Below are 19,175 nucleotides of genomic sequence, written 5' to 3' on the forward strand. Positions count from 1 at the left end.
TTAATGCTACCCATTAGTGGTGTAACTATTAGCTTGGTATACTGTCTTTCTAGTTTGTTTATTGATAGGATATTACGTAATTAAATGAATCAAAATTTTGTGTATCAAATTATGTAGTCAAATTAAATGAACCAAACTATGTAGTATGAATATTCATCCATGTATGACAACAAAATACATACTTATCTTAAAAGGGACCGTAGATATGTGAGTAGATCAATTGATGTGATTGAGAACAAAAGAACAAAATTCATTCTACACATTTTTTTTTTAAGCCCAATGATAGAAATTTCACTAATTCAAAAGAGGCTGATTACAACTCAACACAGAGAATGGACAATTTATAGGCCCGCCCTTCACAAAGACAACCAACCATTACATTCTAGCACAAAGAGGTCAGACAACAGGTCTGAGGATTCCTCGAACAAAGAATGAAAACCCTCACAATGCAGAGCAAATTTAGCAAGACGATGTGCCATCCTGTTGGCCTGATGACAAACATGGGCTGAAATAAGAGAATACACACCATTTGACCATAAATATTATTGATGTTTATACTTCACCATATAGTATTGAAAATGCTTTCTAGCCAAAATAGTCTATGAGATTGACTTAACTCTTTAGTTTGGTCTCTAACAAGATTTATCAGTTTTCATTGTTAGAGATCAAATTGACGAATTAGGTTAATCTCATAGACTATTTTAGTTAAAAAGCTTGTTGAAAACAAGAAGCATATTTGAGAGCCTTCCTGTTCAGCAAATCTTCTAGCATTTGCTTTGATTGCCACCCGATATTTGAGACAATGCATTATATGAAGAACCAGCTACGCTCAATGCTTTGGCAGCACTCAATTTAAGCTCTTTAACTCTACCTCGTATTGCCTGACCATCTCTATCTACCATGATCTTTCTCACCATTCCCTCTATCTCTTCTCTCCCAACCACTTTCTTCAATGGTAGCACTTTTGATCTGACAGCAACACCAAGTTCCTCCGTCAATAGTGTAGCGTTCAATCTCTGCTCCGCATATAGTGGCCAAACTATCATTGGCACTCCATTGGTGATGCTCTCGATGGTTGAGTTCCACCCACAGTGTGACCAAAACCCTCCTATTGAAGGATGACTTAAAATGTCCACTTGAGGCACCCAAAGAGGCACAACCAGTCCAATGTCACGGGTCCGGGTTAAGAATCCTTTGGGCAAATAGGTTGATGCGTCATTGTCTCCGTCTCCTTAAATAAAGTACTAAATGTAAGTGAAAGTATCAAATATAACACATCAATAATGTATTAAATACTGTAAATAACATAAATAATCTTAAACCCCAAATCAGTACATAACACAAATAGACTTTTTCTTAAAGATAACAATTAAAATTTGATGATATAAGAGGTAAGTTTGAGAATTACCTGAAGTGAAAAAAGAAGCATCTGCAGAGTTAGATGGTGGTCGTACAACCCAAATGAATCTTTGTTGACTCAACTCCAACCCCCAAGCCATTTCTGTCATCTGCTCAAAAGACACGGTCCCCCCACTCCCTAACGACACAAATATCACGGACTCACTAGGTTGCTTGTCTAGCCAATTAAACAAGCCCTCCTCTTTTGGACCAGCTGAACCACCTGATTGGACCGGCCTCGTCAACGGTCCAATAGGATAAACCGGCACCTTAGCCACCCCACCCAAGAGTCTCTCCTCCCGGAATGCATCTAATGTTTCGTGCTGCAAGTCCTCCCATGTATTTATCAAAATCCCATCACTCTTGGGGAAATTAGAACCTATCCTTACGTATTCCAAATATTGTTGGTCAGTCCGGTCCAGCATCGGGTCTACGACGTCTTCGGGCCGAACCGGCTTGCAACCTGGAATTCTCAGCGGTTCAGTCTGGTCCACATACTCTCCTTCCACTTCCTTATCAAGAACTCGCACGTATAGTGTCAACGCTAGAAACCATGCATTGCAAGCAATGAAAACGTACTTGGGAATCCCTAGCTCATCGCCGATGGACAGAGATTCGGTGCTGAAGAGGTCCACGATAAGCACGGTAGGACGAAGGGAGGCTTCATGCCAAGTATGGCTGACCGAAACGCAGGTCGTACTTCACGCATCATGACTGCAAGGAGTGTAACGACAGCAGCATCGGGGCCAACAAAGCCATGAAATGTCGGGCGGTGGGAGTTCAACAATGTCACAGAATTTGGGGGTGGTGGCTGCCTTGAGGAGCTCAGACTCAGCTTTGGAAGTAGGAGATGGGATGGCAAAGATCGTCACGGTCAAGTTCCGGTGGGTGACAAGTCGTTTTGCAAGCTCGAGGACGGGGATGAGGTGGCCAAGACCTGGGCTGCAAAGTATGGCAGCATGTGGCTTTGAGCTCATGGTAGGCGGGTAGCAATGGCTTTAGCCTATATCTGTCTGGAATCCCTTTTTTCTATCCAAAAAAACCTTATCTCGTCTCCCTTCCACCTCTTTCTCTACTTCTCTGTGTCTCTGCGGGCAGTGACCAACAAAGGAGGAGAAAAGTCAGAAGGGAACAAGAAGAAGAGGGAGAAAAGAGATGGAGAAGCTGAAAAGAATTGGGGAATGGGGTGCGGTGCGGTCTTCACGAGAAAGAAAAAACAATTGGCGGATGGGGAAGAAGAATCAGAAGAGAACAAGAAGAAGAAGAAGGGGAGGCTGAAAAGTGTTGAGGGATGGCTGAAGAGATTGGGCGATGGGGTGCAGTTAGGGCTTCACGAGAAAGAAAAATAAGCTGGGCTCTCAGTTGGTTTTTTAATATTAATTAACTACACAAATATCTTTTTGACATTTCAAAAAAAAAATTTTGATAAACCGTACAAATTCTTTTTAAAGTTTTTGCACAAAGTTTTTTTTTAAAAGAATATCAAAAATATAAAATTATATACTTGGAATATGAGCAATTTAGTAATTACATTAGTTTTTATTTCGATTCATATATTTAAGTAAACAACTTATATAAATAAATATGATTCTTACCCTGATTCCAAGAAATTTTAGTAAATAGTTTCAACAGGAATTCAATTCTAACTCCACTTCATTTCAATTTTCCCTCAATCCAATTCCTTCTCAATTAAATTCCCCTCATTTTGATTACGGAATAGTAAACGAGCCCTAAGAGTAATGCCAGGGAGAACAAACTTTTTAAACAAAATTATAAATCAAATAATGTGTCACTAATAAGAAACAAGCACGTTAACTGACACTTAATTAATAATCCAATTATCTACAATTACATTATTTAATTTGTAAATTTAATTTAAAAAATTTAATCTTCCAAACATTATTCTTCAAGTAATCAAAACAATCTTTGATCTTAAGCCACCATGAATAGCCTAGTGGTGAGGGTGTGGGTACCGTAAGGGGTCCAGGTTCAAAACCTGGTGTGTCGGTGGGGGTGAAAAAAAAAAAACCATCTTTTCTCTTCAAGGGAGAGTGATATTTTAGGATTTGGATCCTCACCGATCCCCTCTATAGGAATCTTAGAGATCAACTCAGGTGCACTGTTGATAAAAAATTGTGTGGCCACAATCAGTGACATTACTAGCTTTCTGCGGATAAGAGTAAGAAAAGAAGAATGGAACAGATGGTTTGTATTTTTTTAAAAGAGTTGATAAATTTTATCGAAATGTGTGACCTAATTATTATTTTATTTTATGTGATTGGAAATTACGAGTGGAAGCATTCGGATTATTCTACGATTAGGTATGGAAATTACGAGTGGAAGCATTCGGATTATTCTACGATTAGGTATGGAAATTACGAGTGGAAGCATTCGGATTATTCTACGATTAGGTTTGAGTCATTATCGTGCTGCATCTAGTCATTAGTGAGACAAATATATATGTATATATTACATAAATTTTAAGTAAGGATCGATTGATGAACAAGCTAAGTGATATTTATTTATATTTTTGTCAATGGGTTGGCGCCATTCAGATATGATGAGATTTCATGTGAATAGTTGGGCACAGAATTAGTTGAACGAAACGTGCTGTCGTCTAATTATTTGGTGGGTGTATTTGTGTTTCTTTTGGACGGATTCTCTGTGTAGGGATTTTAGGAATCTTCATATTCTAACCGTTCATCGTATATTTTGCAGTTAGTTTTCGTCATATATTATTTATGTTTAATTTTAAATAATAAAAAGTTAAACGATTTCTAATCGCATGATATGCGATGAATGTCTAAGATTTGAAAATCTTTAGAATCTCCACAATTTGGATCCGGATGAGATCCAAATTCTTTTTTGGACTTTTTGGCCTCAGGTAATTAATTCACCCAAAGATGACAGGTGGTTAGATATATATTAATGGCACGTTTACATACCCGTAATCGGAATCAATTTACGGAATTGGATTCTGATTACGGCATACACCTTTATTTACGTAATCTTGGACAATCAAAATACATGTGGGGTCCACACGCATTAAGGAATCCAACTCCTAATTTTGGAGGAATTGGACTCCCTACATAAGGGAGGTATTTCAATTCCTTGTGACTTGAGGAATCCGGAATGGATTTTATTTACCAATTATGCCCTCACTTGTTTCTAATTATCCCAACATTGCCCTTCATTTGACACTCATTATGCCATCTTTTAAGAAATAAATAAAACCTATTTATATATTTTTATATAGATGAATTTTATTATATAAATTTAATGTAATTAATTAGTATGAAGATAATTTATTTATGTAAGGGCAATTTAGTAATCAACTTAGTTTTCATTCCGATTGAAGTGAATTAGTAAACAATTTATATGGATTTAACATCATTCATGTCATTTTTTAATAAATAAATAAAACCTATTTATATATTTTTATATAGATGAATTTTATTATAAAAATTTAATTAAGAATTAAATTAAATTAATTAGTGTGAAAATAATTTATTTATGTAAGCGCAATATAGTAATCAACTAAATTTTCATTCTGATTGAAGTGAATTAGTAAACAACTTATATGGACTCAACATCATTCCTACTTCAATTCCAAACAGTTTCAATAAACAATTTCAATAGGAATCTGATTCTAATTCCACCTCATTTCAATTCCTCCTAAATCTAATTCTTCCTCAATTCAATTCCTCTCAATTTGATTACGGATTAGTAAACGCGCTCTAAGAGTAATGATATTCATACCATGTTTTTGTATCACATTTTCATACCACCTTAGATGACATTTGATGTAGACAGCCACATCATTTGAATTAATAAGAATTTTTTAATTTAGTTCATTATTTAATAAACTAATAATTAAGAAAAATTAGTTAATTAAATGATGATTGTGGTATACAAGAAGTCTTTCTCCTTCATTTTCTTAGGTTTTGCAAATTTTTCAAATGATGTGGCTGTCCACATCAGATGCCACCTAAGGTGGTATAGAAATATGGTATAAAAACACGGTATAAATAACATTACTCATATATTAACTGACAATTCTTATATTTTATTTGATGAAAGTGACAATACTTTTCTGGACATTGTTATCTGCGAACCATTAAAGGCAATTGGCAAACTAAATATTTCAAGATAAGAGCCACATTTAATTTTCTTTTTCCTTGTTTAAGGGTATTTGGCTATGAATTTCAAGATAAGAGCTACATTTTTCTTTCTCCTCAAGTATTAGGTATTAATAAAAATCAAAGAGATGTCGAGTATTGATGTAACATCCCACATCGTTTAGGGGAGTGGATCCTATAAGCCTTATATGTATATTCTCATCTCTACTTAGCACGAGGCATTTTGGGAGTTCACTGGCTTCAGGTTCCGTAGGAACTCTGAAATTAAGCGAGTTCGTGCCAGAGCAATCCTAGGATGGGTGACCCACTAGGAAGTTCTCATGTGAGCTCCCAGAAACAAAACCGTGAAGTCGTGGTCAGGGTCCAAAGCAAACAATATCATGCTACAGTGGAGTCGAGCCTAGGATGTGGTGGGGGCCTGGGCCGGGATGTGACAATTTGGTATCAGAGCCAATCCCTGGCCGAAAGTGTGCCGACGAGGATGTCGGGCCCCTAAAGGAGGTGGATTGTAACATCCCATATCGTTCAGGTGAGTGAATCATGTAAGTCTTGTATGTATATTCCTATTTTTACCTAGCACGAGGCCTTTTGGGAGCTCACTGGCTTCGGGTTTCGTAGGAACTTCGAAGTTAAGCGAGTTCATGCGAGAGCAATCCCAGGATGGGTGACCCACTAAGAAGTTCTTGTGCGAGTTCCCAAAAACAAAACCGTGAGGGTGTGGTCGGGGCCCAAAGAGGACAATATCATGCTACGGTAGAGTTGAGACCGGGATGTGGTGGGGGCCCGGGTGGGGATGTGACAATTGAAGTTCTTCTTTTGATGAAGAAATCCATTAATTCCTGACATAAAAGAGACGTCGAGTATTGAAGTTCTTTTCCAATTTTTTTTGTATATAAATCTCACTTCTTTTGAATAACATATAATAATGGTATAAGTTTCATAATCCGAAGTGTTTAAACTTTTAATCTTTATTTGAAGATCATTCTTATAAAAAAATCATTCCAATTGAAAATCATTTAGTTATTCACAAAATGTGAGATATGTGCATTATTCCATAGAGGAATGCAAATATTATTCTATAATTATTTGAATCCATAATCTTGTTTCTCTTAAGAGAAATTTTATTTGAACTCATCTAATCCCTTTCTACACCCAACTTACTCTCTTCACCCATATTGTTTTTTTTTGTTAAAGAATTAATATCTCTTTAAACCCAAATTTATTATCTAAACTACCCATTCCCTTTATAGAATAACATCTCTAATTGAATGTTTTTATTCAAAGAGGAGTCCTTTACCACTCTATAATTGCATATGACGTATAAGACTAATATTTCTATGGCTGCTTTTTTTTCTTTCTGCTACCAAACCCATCCATAGACTTGAATTTTCCACAGAATGCAATGAAAGCTCCAGTTCAATCCATCACTTTGCCGAAAACATTGGACCTTGATGTTTTGAATTTGGATGGAGGCATGTTTGGCGAGGGGTAATATTCTCATTAAGTCATTTTCATTCATCTTTATGTTCTACTTCTAAATGAATGTATGATGCAAATAACCTTGTTTCCTCAGGGCCTATGATAATCGTCACGTGAGTGCGGAGTACATCACACTACCAGGTTGTAGAAGTTAATTGTTGTTTGGAATTCTCATCTTTATTATTTGTCTTTATCTACATCAAGAATCAAGTTATATGTCTTTTCAATACTAATCAAAAGTCCTTGCAAGGTGTTTTAGGGCACAGACAGACACATGCATAGAAAAATAAATATAATATAATATAAAAAGTATGAAATTTAATCCAAAGAAGAAGCAAACGAACTAAATATCCATCGATCGAGTCATACCTTAGTTGGAGGATTCAAAACTTTAAAATCACTATCCATCAATAGAAAAACTTGTTTTTCTCTATTAGAGCTATTAGGGTTTTAGCCTGAAAGAACGTAGTATAAACAATGGGTGATGCTAGGGTTTAATTATAGTGTGTGAGTTTATTAATAAATTTGAGTTTTATTATTAATTTCACTTTATACTTAATAGTAATTATACAATAAGATAAAATAAACAATTAACATTTAAAATTTAAATTGAGTGTAGAAAGTGATTACAAAGGTTGAAATAAAATTTTCCTTGTCTTAACTCTCTTTCCTCGCCCAAGTCGGCTGTTCACCACTCAGAATAGCCTAGCACTAATTAGAGGCTTATTGATGATATCAATGATTTGAATCAAACAGATCCCCACCAATCTTTTGATCATAACCATAAAGTGTACGAAGCTGTTACGCCAATCAGTCACCAGCATGCATGATTCCCATATTCAAGAGACTTTCTATACCTCTTTAACGCACTCGATCCAATTGTAAGAGTGGGGTCTAGCTATATTTGAGAGACCTTTTGCTTTTGAAAATTCTTCGATCTAACAGTCTAAAACACATAAGCAGATGATGTATAATTGAGAAAAAGAAAAGTGACATTATTATATAAGAAAACTAATAAAAATAGCTTGAAAACTTTGAGTTTTAATTAAGATAAAAAAGTGTTGTAAGTGAATAGTACCAAAAATAACTTTTTAGAGTAAAAATGTTATTAACGTTAAAAAATGAACAATATCATGAGTGTTTCATTAAGACTCCCTTATTATATAGGAGAAAATGCCGATTTAGTCCCTGAATTATCACCTCAGTGAAAATTAGGTCCCTGAATTATCACCTCAATGAAAATTAGGTCCCTGAATTATTTATGGGTAAAATAAGTCCCTAGATTCATTAAAAATTGCTAATTTCATCCCTACTATTATATTCAAAGCTATTTTATCCAATTTTTCGTCTACTTAAGTTACATGACACATTTTAGAGTATAATAACATCACTTTTTCGCCTATAATCCCTTAACATTTCATATAGGTTGCAAATTTAATGTCTAATTTACCATTCAAAGTTAACTTACAGTATTTCTTATGAAAAACTACCAATTACCCTCCAAAGTTAACTCTATACACTATTTCTTTATGAAAAACTGCTAATCTACCCTTCAATGTGTATCACATGCAAGTAACGTGACTTAAATTAACGAAAAATTGAATATAGTATCTTCAAATATAATATTAGTGATTGACAGATTTTTATAATTCAATGACTGATTTTTTTGAAAAAAAAAATAGTTTAGGGACCTAATTTTCACCGAAGTGATAATTCAGAGATTAAATTGGCAGTTCACCCTATTATTTATTGCAATGTGGCCACTTAGTACTACAGTCTAGTGATATTTCTCTTCACTTGTAAGTGAGATTTCTTAAGTTCAATTCTCGCCAAAGGCGAATTTGAAGCTTATTATGAGGCTTAGCCTACTCCCCATACCTTAGTGTAGATAATATCTGTGAAGCAAAAAATAATCAAGAAAAATATGGTGGCAACATGTGAATTTTTGGGATAAAAAGACAAAATTAACCTCGAGGCACACTGGAACTCTTACGCGCAAGCAGCGGACAATTACAACTTAATCAAGGTCAAAAGTGATCAAAATAGGTATTTATTCAAAACTTATTTCATCCGTCATCATCAAATCTTTCCCCACAAGTTAACCTTCATTATTCATTCAAAGTAGGATTAATTACCTAAATTAATTGATTAATTTCCTAATTAATTAATTAATTAATTTTCTAATTAATTAATTTCCTAATTGATTGCAAGATATTATTTTGATATAATATCTTGCAATTACACCCAAAAACCACCATAAGTGGCATGACTCCTTTTCACCAAATAGGGGCTGGCCATACCTCTATAAATAGCTCCTATTTATCCCAAAAACCTAATTCCAACTCTCCTGCAAAATTCTCCAAATTCTCTAAACGCTTTTCCCTCAAATTCTAACTTTGGCATCGGAGGTTCTGCGGCCAAAGCCCCCTTTCATCGTGGGCATGTGAGGCTCTTGGGCTTGACCTAAGGTGTTAATTGTTTTGCAGGTACAATTTCGTCCAAGAAGAAGACGGCGGAAATTTGCATCTACAAATTAGTGCTTTCATTGAGAGTTTGATTCACATGCTCGAAGAAGACTCTCGCATTCAAGGTTTCTCATTTTTTGTTCATTCGTAGATTTTTTGTACATTCTTATTCCTAGAATTTTTTCATATAAAAAATTCTTTGATAAACGTAAAAGAAAAGTACAATGACAAGAAATTTTGAAACCACAACAAACGAAGCTTTATATGTTCAAAGATTTGGATCAAGTGATGGAGATTGCAATGTAGCCTCACCATGACGATCCACAAGGCTCAACGCGGCGGCAAGAGGGCAACTTTGCCACCACGAAGCACCATCACCATGGTAGCCACGAAGACCACCGTGGCAGTGGGGAGTAGACCAACTCCATGGTAGCAAACCATGACTTTATACGCTGCCACTACAGTAGGACCAAGCCCAGGACCAAGCGCTGGCAGCAGCTACGCAAGTAGCCCAGCAGACGGCCCAATCTGCAGCCCAAGCCGCAGGGCAATTGAGCCAAGCCCAGTGCGAGCAGGCCCAAACTGTTGGCCAAGATACATTGCAGCCCCGAGCTGCGCTAACCATTCCCTTGGCCCAGATCCAATGAGCTCTCAGGGCAGCACCACGCCCACGCGCCGCGCACGTGGCACAACTTAACATGCTCCCGTGGCTCACTTGGCGATCCTGACCGGTCCAAGATCGGTTCAACCGTCCCAGATTCAGATTTCTGGACCGACGACTGAATTGGGGGTATTTTCACCCTATTTCTCCGCAGATTTGACATTTCCCAACTCAAATCTCACACTTGGAGTCCATTACATTTCAACTACTCAAGGAGATGCATATCTTCCAAACCTTTCCAACCCGAATGGCAAACCACACTTGTCTCGACAAGTTAAAGAGTTAACAAGCGCCCTTGCATATCAGGCGACCTTGGTGAATCAGCTATTGCAGCGAACCGAGATGCAACGTGCCCTAGACGAGGTGTTTGGAAGCATAACAAGGGCAGACAATGAACTTTTCTAGCAAGGTCTCGACAAACAGCTCCTCAACTAGCCATGATCCAAGCGTTTTAGTAGTTTACGCTTCTACCTAAGTTCTCAGGATAGCATATACTCTCGTCTTAGCTCGCGAAGGAGCGTGCACTCCCGATCAAGCCAACAAACGAGCATATATTCACAGTTAAGGCCACACTCTGATTATCAACATAGACAACTTTCAGGCGAAATGTTCATTCACAACTAGGCTCGCAAGGAGCATTTTCCACCTCACATCGGAGTAGGCAGCACGATGGATGGAAAGAAGCAGTCACTCAATCTAGCTCAAGTTCAACCCGCAGCCTGTAAACAGCCTGTTCGCTTGCTAGGAACGTGCCACATGCATCGCAGCCACGGCATAGACGAGTCGAGCATAGGGAAGAGCAGAATAGACCAATAGGTCACGACTGAGGGCAGTCGAAAGTTCCACTGCCTCAGCAGAGGCAAATTCAAGAAAAAGTTGAGATGCTTATAACTGAATGATTGCGTAATTTCTAGCGCAACAAGGCTACTGACAATGCGCTTCGATGAAACATGACCAATAAAAGCAGGTCACCATTCACGGAAGAGATTGAGTAGACAGATACACCTTGCAGGTTCACTATGCCTCACTTCACTCCGTACAAGGAAGAGGAAGATCCGGACCGACATCTCAAGCACTACCGTAGTACCATGATCATCTATAAGAACAACGATGCGCTTATGTGCAAAATTTTTGCCACAACTCTACAAGGCTAGACGTAAGACTAGTTTCACACTCTGCCGTCATAGTCAATCTAGAGTTTCAACGAACTTTCCTTAGTTTTCACTAAGGAATATTCGTCTAACTACTCAATCAAAATGACATCTGATCATCTCTTCAACATCATAAAAGGCCCTTGGGAGACAATTTGTGATTATGTCAAGAGGTTTAAAGCGGAGAAGGCCAAGATTGTTGATTGCAACGAAGACATAGGAATGACATCATTCAGAAATGGGCTTCCCACCAAACACCTTTTATTCGGAAAATTAATCATGTGAGAAGAACTGACCCTGACAACTTCGTATACTTTGGCGAAGAAGCACGCACTATGGGATGAGGCCAAGTAGTCTAGCAAAAACGAGTTGGAAAATAAGCGAATGGAACGTTCCCCGACCAGAGAAGACTCAGCGCCTGAAACATTCACCAAGTTCACAGCTCCAATTGGCCAAATTTTCCGTAAGCTTAAGAACGAACCTTGGTTCGAACTACCAACCACCTATGAAGGGAGATCTTACCAGGCTGGATCAGACAAAGTATTGCACATTCCATCAAGGACCAGGCCATACTACTAACGGTTATTAGAAGTGGAAGTAGTACCTTGAAAAGATGACAAATGAGGGCCGGTACGACGAATATCTTGACAGGTCAACAACACGGCCTACACAAGCAAGGGAAATCTCCATCACCTTCTAAACCCCGTTAGGGCTTTTCCAAATAAGTTCGAAGTCTCAAGCAGCTCGACGAACAAGACCTTGCAAGCTGAGGATTATCCAGTTTGTTATGCAGCTTCTACCTTCCAGCACAGTTGATCCATTTCTTTATTCTTAATGAAGATTCAAGAAGTTACTTCATAAGTCAGGACTCAACTGCTATCTACAACGACTGCTTAAACCCTTATATGGGTTTACTCTCCAATGCGAGAGGATAAACTAATTACTCTTCAATGCGAGAGGGTAAACCAATTCCTTGACACCCATATGGATATGCTCTTCAGTGTGAGAGGATAAACTAATTGCTCTCCAGTGTGATAAGGTAAACTAATTCTCAGACACCCATCTGGGTAAGCTCTCCAGTGCGAGAAGGCCACATAGCTCAAAAGATCGAATGCTTGAAGACCAACTAAGCAATAAATGGTCAGGGGGCAGTAACCACTTTACACTCAATAGTTCGCTCATCAGACACTTCATCTTCAGCAGCTCTGATCTTGGCAGCTTCATCCTTGACTGCTCCATCTACGGCATCTAAGAAATCAAACTTAAGCAGTTTCCTCATTTTTGGCTAGCAGCTCAGACGCGGTAGCCCAAACTGTGGCCCATACCACTCCACTTCCTTGGCCCATGTTGAGCCAGTCCTTAGCTTCAGTCAAGACGAGCAGCATAAGAAATGGCCCTTGCCACACCTCCTCCTTGGCCCATGCCAAGCCGACTCTTGGCCCCTGTTAACCGACGTGTCACACCACCTCTACGGCTACCCAGTAGCAGCACCTCCCAAGAAGAAGACAAGGAGAATTAAGTTTTTCTTACATCGGTGCGGTGCAGATAAGACAAAGAAATCAACGGAACACGGTTCTTTGCACGGGCAAGCAAAGAAGAGTGCTAGGGGAAGGGAACAAATATCCTCTAGTTTTCTCTCTTTCTTGTGAAGATAAATAATTACCCTCCAAAGTTGATTTAATCCCTTACTTAAGGTAGGCTTAAATAGGCTTTGGAGGCGATTTATTTCCCTTTCCTAGAAGAATCTAATTCCAAGTCCAAGTGAGAATATGCATCAAAGTTGGAGATCTCTACAGCCACTGCCCTTTCCTGCGAGCAGCCCAGCAGGTGTGGGGACATTTGTGGAGCCAAAAATAATCAAGAAAAATATGGTGGCGACACGTGGATTTTTGGGATAAGAAGACAAAATTACCCTCGAGGCACACCGGAACTCCTACGCGCAAGCAACACAATCACAAGTCAATCAAGGTCAAAAGTGATCAAAATAGGTATTTATTCAAAACCTATTTCATCCATCTTCATCAAATCCTTCCCACAAGGTAATCTTTAATTATTCATTCAAAATAGGATTAATTACCTAAATTAATTTCCTAATTCATTGCAAGATATTATTTTGACATAATATCTTGCAATTACACCCAAAAACCACCATAAGTGGCCGGACCCCTTTCTCCAAATAGGGGTCGGCCACACTCTTATAAAAAGTTCTCATTTCTCCCAAAAGCCTAATTTCAACTCTCTTGCAAAATTCTCCAAATTTCTCCAAAAACACATCATAACAAATTACCTATAATCTAGCCATTTGATTATCCTCTCTCCCTTTCGAGATAATTGTAAAAAAAAAAAAAAAAACTTGGTTAGATTCAATTTATTTTCACCATAATCCCTACAATATAGGAATGATTATCTACGATGTAAAATATTATTTTCAAATCCCACGAAATTAAATGTATCCAAATAAGTTTTAATTAAGAGAAAATAGAACTGAAAACAATATAAATGTACCAATAAACAATGTGTATGAAATTGAACGTACCTAAATGAAAAATAATGTACCAATATTAACAATATGTACCAAATCAAACGTACCAAAATTACAAATAAACGTGCCAATCAACGATTTTACAAATATAAACGTACCCACTGATAATATATGCATAATGTATTGTACCTAATAACAGTTTGTCAACAACTATACGTAATAAACCATCAAAGAAAAATATTTCACAAAAAAAAAAAAAATGAAAAAATTACACAGAACTTGTTATGTTGGATCACAACTATTTGAAAAAAAATTAATAAAAACAAACCATTTGGGAAAAGAGATTATATTAAATGTTTGTTAAAAAAAAAAAATTGTTATCGAAGAAACGTATTTGAAAGAAGAGAAAATATATTTCCACTTATAAGGAAAAACGCATCAAACAACCAAATGGATAAATTTAAAAATTATTTTAATTACACAAATACAATAATGACATGTAATTTAATTTAACAAAAAATGTTGAGGGTTGGTCAAAACTTATCAAATTAAAGGGCACAAATATTTAGTCTAGACTCTAGATGATATAGAAAATTTGTAGGGAATTCTAATTAATAAATAGACAAACATCATACATCCAAGACACACAAATTATGAATATCATTTAACAAAATTGTTAAAATTTTCAATTTGGGTGATGTTTTGGCCATGCAAGGCTGATTATCTTTCAGGGAAACCTAAACAATTGACAGTTCATATTATTAAATTACTTACAATAGCGAGAATCTTTCAAAAAACTTATTTCAGGGACTTCCCAATTGACACTCTTTAATGCATGTTTTTGGTGCTCTTAATATATTGTTCAACCTTGATTAATTATGACAAGAGACTTGTACTCAATTGGTTTAGAGAATTCGCTACTACACTTGAGTTTGATTCCTCCCTCCGCTAACATCACATCAACGAGAGAAAAAGAATCCATCTATTCAAGTAAACTAACTTTGAATCTGCAGCAATTATTTTCAATTTTGTAAAATAGAAAGATCGAAGATCTAGGGAGTCATGTATTCGTGATAGGAATGATTAATCATCACAAATTGCTTGAATCAACTCATAAGCATCACTTGCTCGTTAGAGTGGAAAAGTTGTTACATTCTAGCGATTCGCTTTGAGACGACTAACGCCCAATCATTCTCAACAATAATAACAAAATCACGTTGAGATAAGTACATAATATTTTCAAAATTAAGATTGAGTCGATCAATATTTTGTGCATTTAAGTAAAAGTCCATGAAAAGAAATCCTAGCAAGTGGACGCTGTCCATACTTGACTAATAATTGCAAGGTTACAACGAAGAATAATTGAATCTAATATGACATGCCACATTGATTTCCCACGTGGTTTGGGGGAGGTGATCCAATAAAATAATTAGCCCAATAAGTTAATTAAGCTATAGCCCCTTAATTAGGGATGAGGATCCTCTCCTGAGTAAAGGATGAGGATCCTCCTGATTACATTCATCTGGCTGTTGAAATTTTATCCAACGGTTATAAATATGGGACCTCTTTAAAAGTTATAATAATTGTAACCGTTGGATAAAATTTCAACGGTCCGATAAGCTTGATCAGAGGATCCTCATCCTTTGCTCGGAAGAGGATCCTCATCCCTTAATTAGCTCAGTTCTGAATCTGGGCTGTCGACCTCACGAATCCAAGGCCCTACTGATTGTGTTTCTCAGATCACTGGTCATACTATTGCTATTCTTAAGCTTTCTTTTGGGTTGATCATACTCGAAGAGTAAACAGTAGGTTTAGTTTTCACTCTTCAAGTTCGTAGGTTAGGGTCTTGACACCTCATCCTGCATGCCATCACTTCAACCTAACACATGAATAACACACATTGGATTACGCGTGTAAGTTGCTGATCTCAACACATTGGCAACAACATGAAGAGACCCAATATCATTTATACTGTTATGCATGATTCTAATTCCCTGACTGTGGCCCCAAATGCATCGACAAGGAGACCGGAGAAGGGGGTGGTAGGCTTAGTAGGGCTCTCACCCGTCACCCGGTTGCTATCCATACGACCATACAAATGACTTACTCTCACTTAAATTCTTTGACGCACATTCAACCGTCAAATTTTGCTTGTAATTGAGTTTTATTTGAAAAAGGAAGAAGATTAATAAGATTGGTTGTTGATGTTGGGCGACTAGTTTGAACTCGGGGGCAATCAATAATTGGGGAAGCAGCAAAGTTATTGAATTGGTTGGTACACTGAGACATCAAGCGTGCCTTAGGTCGCATGGGCTTCCACAGTATGCATACAATCACATGCCTATGGGTCCCTCTCGGAGGCTTCCCTTCTGAGAGAGATGCTTTTTGACCCACACAACTCACAAGAACAAGGCAACAAAACACTACAGAGAAGAAAGAAACTCTTCACTCCCTCCATGATTTTACTGCTTTGCGTATGAATGCATAAGAAATCGAAACCCTAATCGACACGAAGGAAGGACGTGGCCGTACCGAGCGAAATCACATTCAAACTTACTGCATCTCTCATGCATCCTGGTCATCCCACCATCCCTACTGTCCTTCCCAATTTATGATTGTGTTCATGAAAGAAATAGAGAAGTTTCTAAAAGGATACATAGATATAATAATACTACCTACCTTCAAGAAATTTGAGCATGGGGTTTCCAATAGAGTCTACAAACAAATGCATATGCTCGTGAGAAGACGCGATGCATTCTCTGTGTTTGAAGCTGGTGAAATAATCCCATTGATGACAACTTGATTAGGGGTCTATCAATGAAGAATTGAAGAAGATACTTCAAACGTATCGAGGGAACTAACACCCCCGATTTCGAGTTCTTGTTTCTTTTTCCCCCACATGGAATATTTCAGACTCAGAATTGCAGGCCTTCTGTGAAGAGCACCCGGAAATTCTCTCTTTAACCAACAAATTCAATAGGAACTGATTCCTGTAATGGATCCACGAGAGAGGAAGCTGTACATTTAAAGAAATACATGATGCACCAAATATGTTTTTGAAGTTCCCCAATTATAGCAGAATCAAAGTAGACACTGAGCGATGCTCTACTCAGCTGCCAAATAAAACCAATTACCATTGAGAAATGCACAGTGAAATCCACACAAGATGCTAAGATCTTCCCTCCTGATTCTTTGCATTCTCAGGCTAAAGCTTCGAGTGATGCTTAATGGTTCTTCCCATTGCCAAGTGTGAGATCCAGATCATCCGCTCCTACCTCATGTATTCTCTCACCCTCCCAAGCTTTCAGTGTGCCACTCTCAAACTCAAAATCCGAGCCTCGTCCCCTCTCTGCAGTGCTTGCCCATCCCATCCCCACATGGGCTTCAACAGCATTCTGCAGAACATTCTGCTCAGACACTGGTTTCATAAGATTAAATGTGGGCGAAGGCGGAGCAACTGAGGGTGCCCCTGTCTGAAAACTGACCCAACGCCCAGAGTCCACAGTGGAAGCATCAGACTCATCACATTCTGGTATTGTGGCAGGTGTAAGATGGTGTCGACGTGTAGGACTTGAAGGGGCAGAGGCTGCGAAAAGAGGGTGGCGCAGGGAGTTTATGCAGCCATTAGTAAGGGAGTCCCAATCAGGTTTTCGCTTTGAACCTCTTGAGGTTGGAGAAGAAAGAGGTGGAGTTACAGGAGCACTATTGGATATTCTAAGAGGAGGAAGATTTGTGGGAATGGAAGCTATGTTGCGCAGGAACGGAAGAAGGTAAGAGGGGTTTCCATCAAAACGAGTAGGACTTGGGAAAGAGGAGGAGGATGGACTGGCATGGTAAGATGGCACAGGACTTGGGAAAGCTGAGGATTGTGGACTTTGTTGAATAGAGGAACATGCACTCATATTTGTTGGGGCACCTGCAATTTCCATTGGAGATGGCTTGCATCCCTGCATCCAAAACAAGCATTCCGCACACAAACTCAACAAAAAGGTAAACGAATAAACCAATTAACAGAAAGCTAAATCAGCAAATATAGCTTTAAAATTCCTGGGTTTTCCCCTACTGTCAATTGAAATCCAACATATTGACACATGGAGCAGAGTAAATCAATGACCTGCTGAATCCTTAAAGCAAAGAAAAACAAATACTTTCGAGTACAAACAACATCGGAGATCTCACAAAAGATTGAAGACAAAATTGCATGCCTAAATCTCAACCATTTCATCCATAACTTTCAACAAATCAAGACAATTTCATAATCCTCTTCTTAAATCTAGTGAGAGACCCAATTCATGATAATACAGATCCTGACTCATATCAGAACCGGAACAGAGAAACAGATATACAAAAAACAAGAGGGTTTGGTTATTTTGTGGTATAGATTAATTTGTGAAAAAAAAAAATAAAAACAAATTCATTTAAAGAACTAAAAGCTTCCCACTAATTAAGATCCACAAGAAACAAGCTCCTTAAGCTGGAATCACCAAGCTTCAATCCACACCTCCTTATGCAATGATCCTCAAAGATCAAAACCCAACTGGGATTTCAACAAGAAAGCAAGGATTCACTAAATCAGCCAAAATCAAGTCCAATATGATTTGCATGCAGAGATCTATGAAACCCAAAAGCCAAAAGCAAAAGCAGAAACCCAGTTATAGAAAAAGCGGATTCAGTCAAATCTGCATAACAGTAAAATGAAATCCCACAAACCTTGCGGTAGGTGGTGCCATCCTCTTCCACAACCCAGCCAGCTTCAGCACAGAGAGCTTTCAAGACCTCGTTGTTATCACAGTGCTTGGGAAGCTTGTAGCTTCCCTGAGCTCTGAGACCAGAATATATCTTAGCAGCAATGGCTCTTCTCCTCCTCTCTCTCCTCTTATTGTTCTCTCTCTCTTTCCATGTTGGTAACCTCCCCGATGAACCACCGCCTGTCATTTAGCTTTTCCGAGTCGGCCACCTCCTTCCCTTCTGAGCTTTCTCTCTCTAGAATCTGTTTTCTCGTGGGAGAGAGACAGAGCGGGAGGGGTATGGTATAGTGTGTTGCAGTGGGAAAGGGAGGGAGGAGAGGGAGCACTATTTTTCTGGCTGTCCCACGAGTAAAGTGCTTTCTTTATTCAAAGGGTCTCGACTCTCGATCCTCTTCCCTATTCACACATATCATGCAAATTGGATTTCGAAAGGCACAAATTTTTATAATAAGATGGTAATTAGGGTTTAATGTTAGTAAGGTGGGAATTTTTTAATGGAATACGTTCGCTTGAAAAATAAGCAAAGTGATGGTGGAATAAATTTTTTTCAACTCAGTTCAAATAAGTTTACTTGGAAAGATGTAAACGAAATTAACTATGATTTCTTTTGTATTTTTGTTTGTGCAATGTACACGAGTGAAAAGGGTGAGGA

The 19,175-nt window shown here is 38.0% G+C and overlaps 2 protein-coding genes across 3 annotated transcripts; both read right to left on the reverse strand.

Annotated features, from left to right (window-relative positions):
* Positions 1 to 355: 355 nt before the first annotated feature.
* LOC103963186 (anthocyanidin 3-O-glucosyltransferase 5) lies at positions 356 to 2,700 on the reverse strand. Its single transcript, XM_018651398.2, is given in 4 exon segments — positions 356 to 1,231; positions 1,409 to 2,065; positions 2,068 to 2,155; positions 2,157 to 2,700. Coding segments are annotated over 4 exon segments (1,431 nt in total). The 5' UTR covers positions 2,376 to 2,700; the 3' UTR covers positions 356 to 764.
* Positions 2,701 to 16,203: 13,503 nt separating this feature from the next.
* Positions 16,204 to 18,890, reverse strand: LOC103963178 (BES1/BZR1 homolog protein 2). 2 transcript variants are annotated; one of them, XR_007260221.1, is made up of 3 exons: positions 18,486 to 18,890; positions 16,910 to 17,722; positions 16,204 to 16,791 (listed from the first exon to the last, which is right to left on the reverse strand). XR_007260221.1 is itself a non-coding variant. In XM_009375953.3 (2 exons), the coding sequence occupies exons 1-2, from the start codon at positions 18,708 to 18,710 to the stop codon at positions 17,000 to 17,002; spliced, it is 948 nt and encodes a 315-aa protein (XP_009374228.2). In that variant the 5' UTR covers positions 18,711 to 18,889; the 3' UTR covers positions 16,204 to 16,999. The 2 variants fall into 2 exon arrangements, 1 of the variants encoding a protein (XP_009374228.2); XM_009375953.3 differs by having other exon boundaries at positions 16,204 to 17,722; positions 18,486 to 18,889.
* Positions 18,891 to 19,175: the final 285 nt, after the last annotated feature.

The sequence above is a fragment of a genome, unplaced genomic scaffold, assembly GCF_019419815.1.
Source record: "Pyrus x bretschneideri cultivar Hongxiangsu unplaced genomic scaffold, Pyrus_bretschneideri_v1 Contig1, whole genome shotgun sequence".
Classification (NCBI taxonomy): Eukaryota; Viridiplantae; Streptophyta; class Magnoliopsida; order Rosales; family Rosaceae; genus Pyrus; species Pyrus x bretschneideri.

Excerpts from the sequence above, each read along its gene's own strand:
- LOC103963178 (XM_009375953.3), bottom strand. The coding sequence starts at position 18,710 with ATGACAGGCGGTGGTTCATCGGGGAGGTTACCAACATGGAAAGAGAGA. Across the intron at positions 17,723-18,485 it reads ATGGCACCACCTACCGCAAG|GGATGCAAGCCATCTCCAAT; the intron begins GTTTGTGGGATT and ends TTTTGGATGCAG.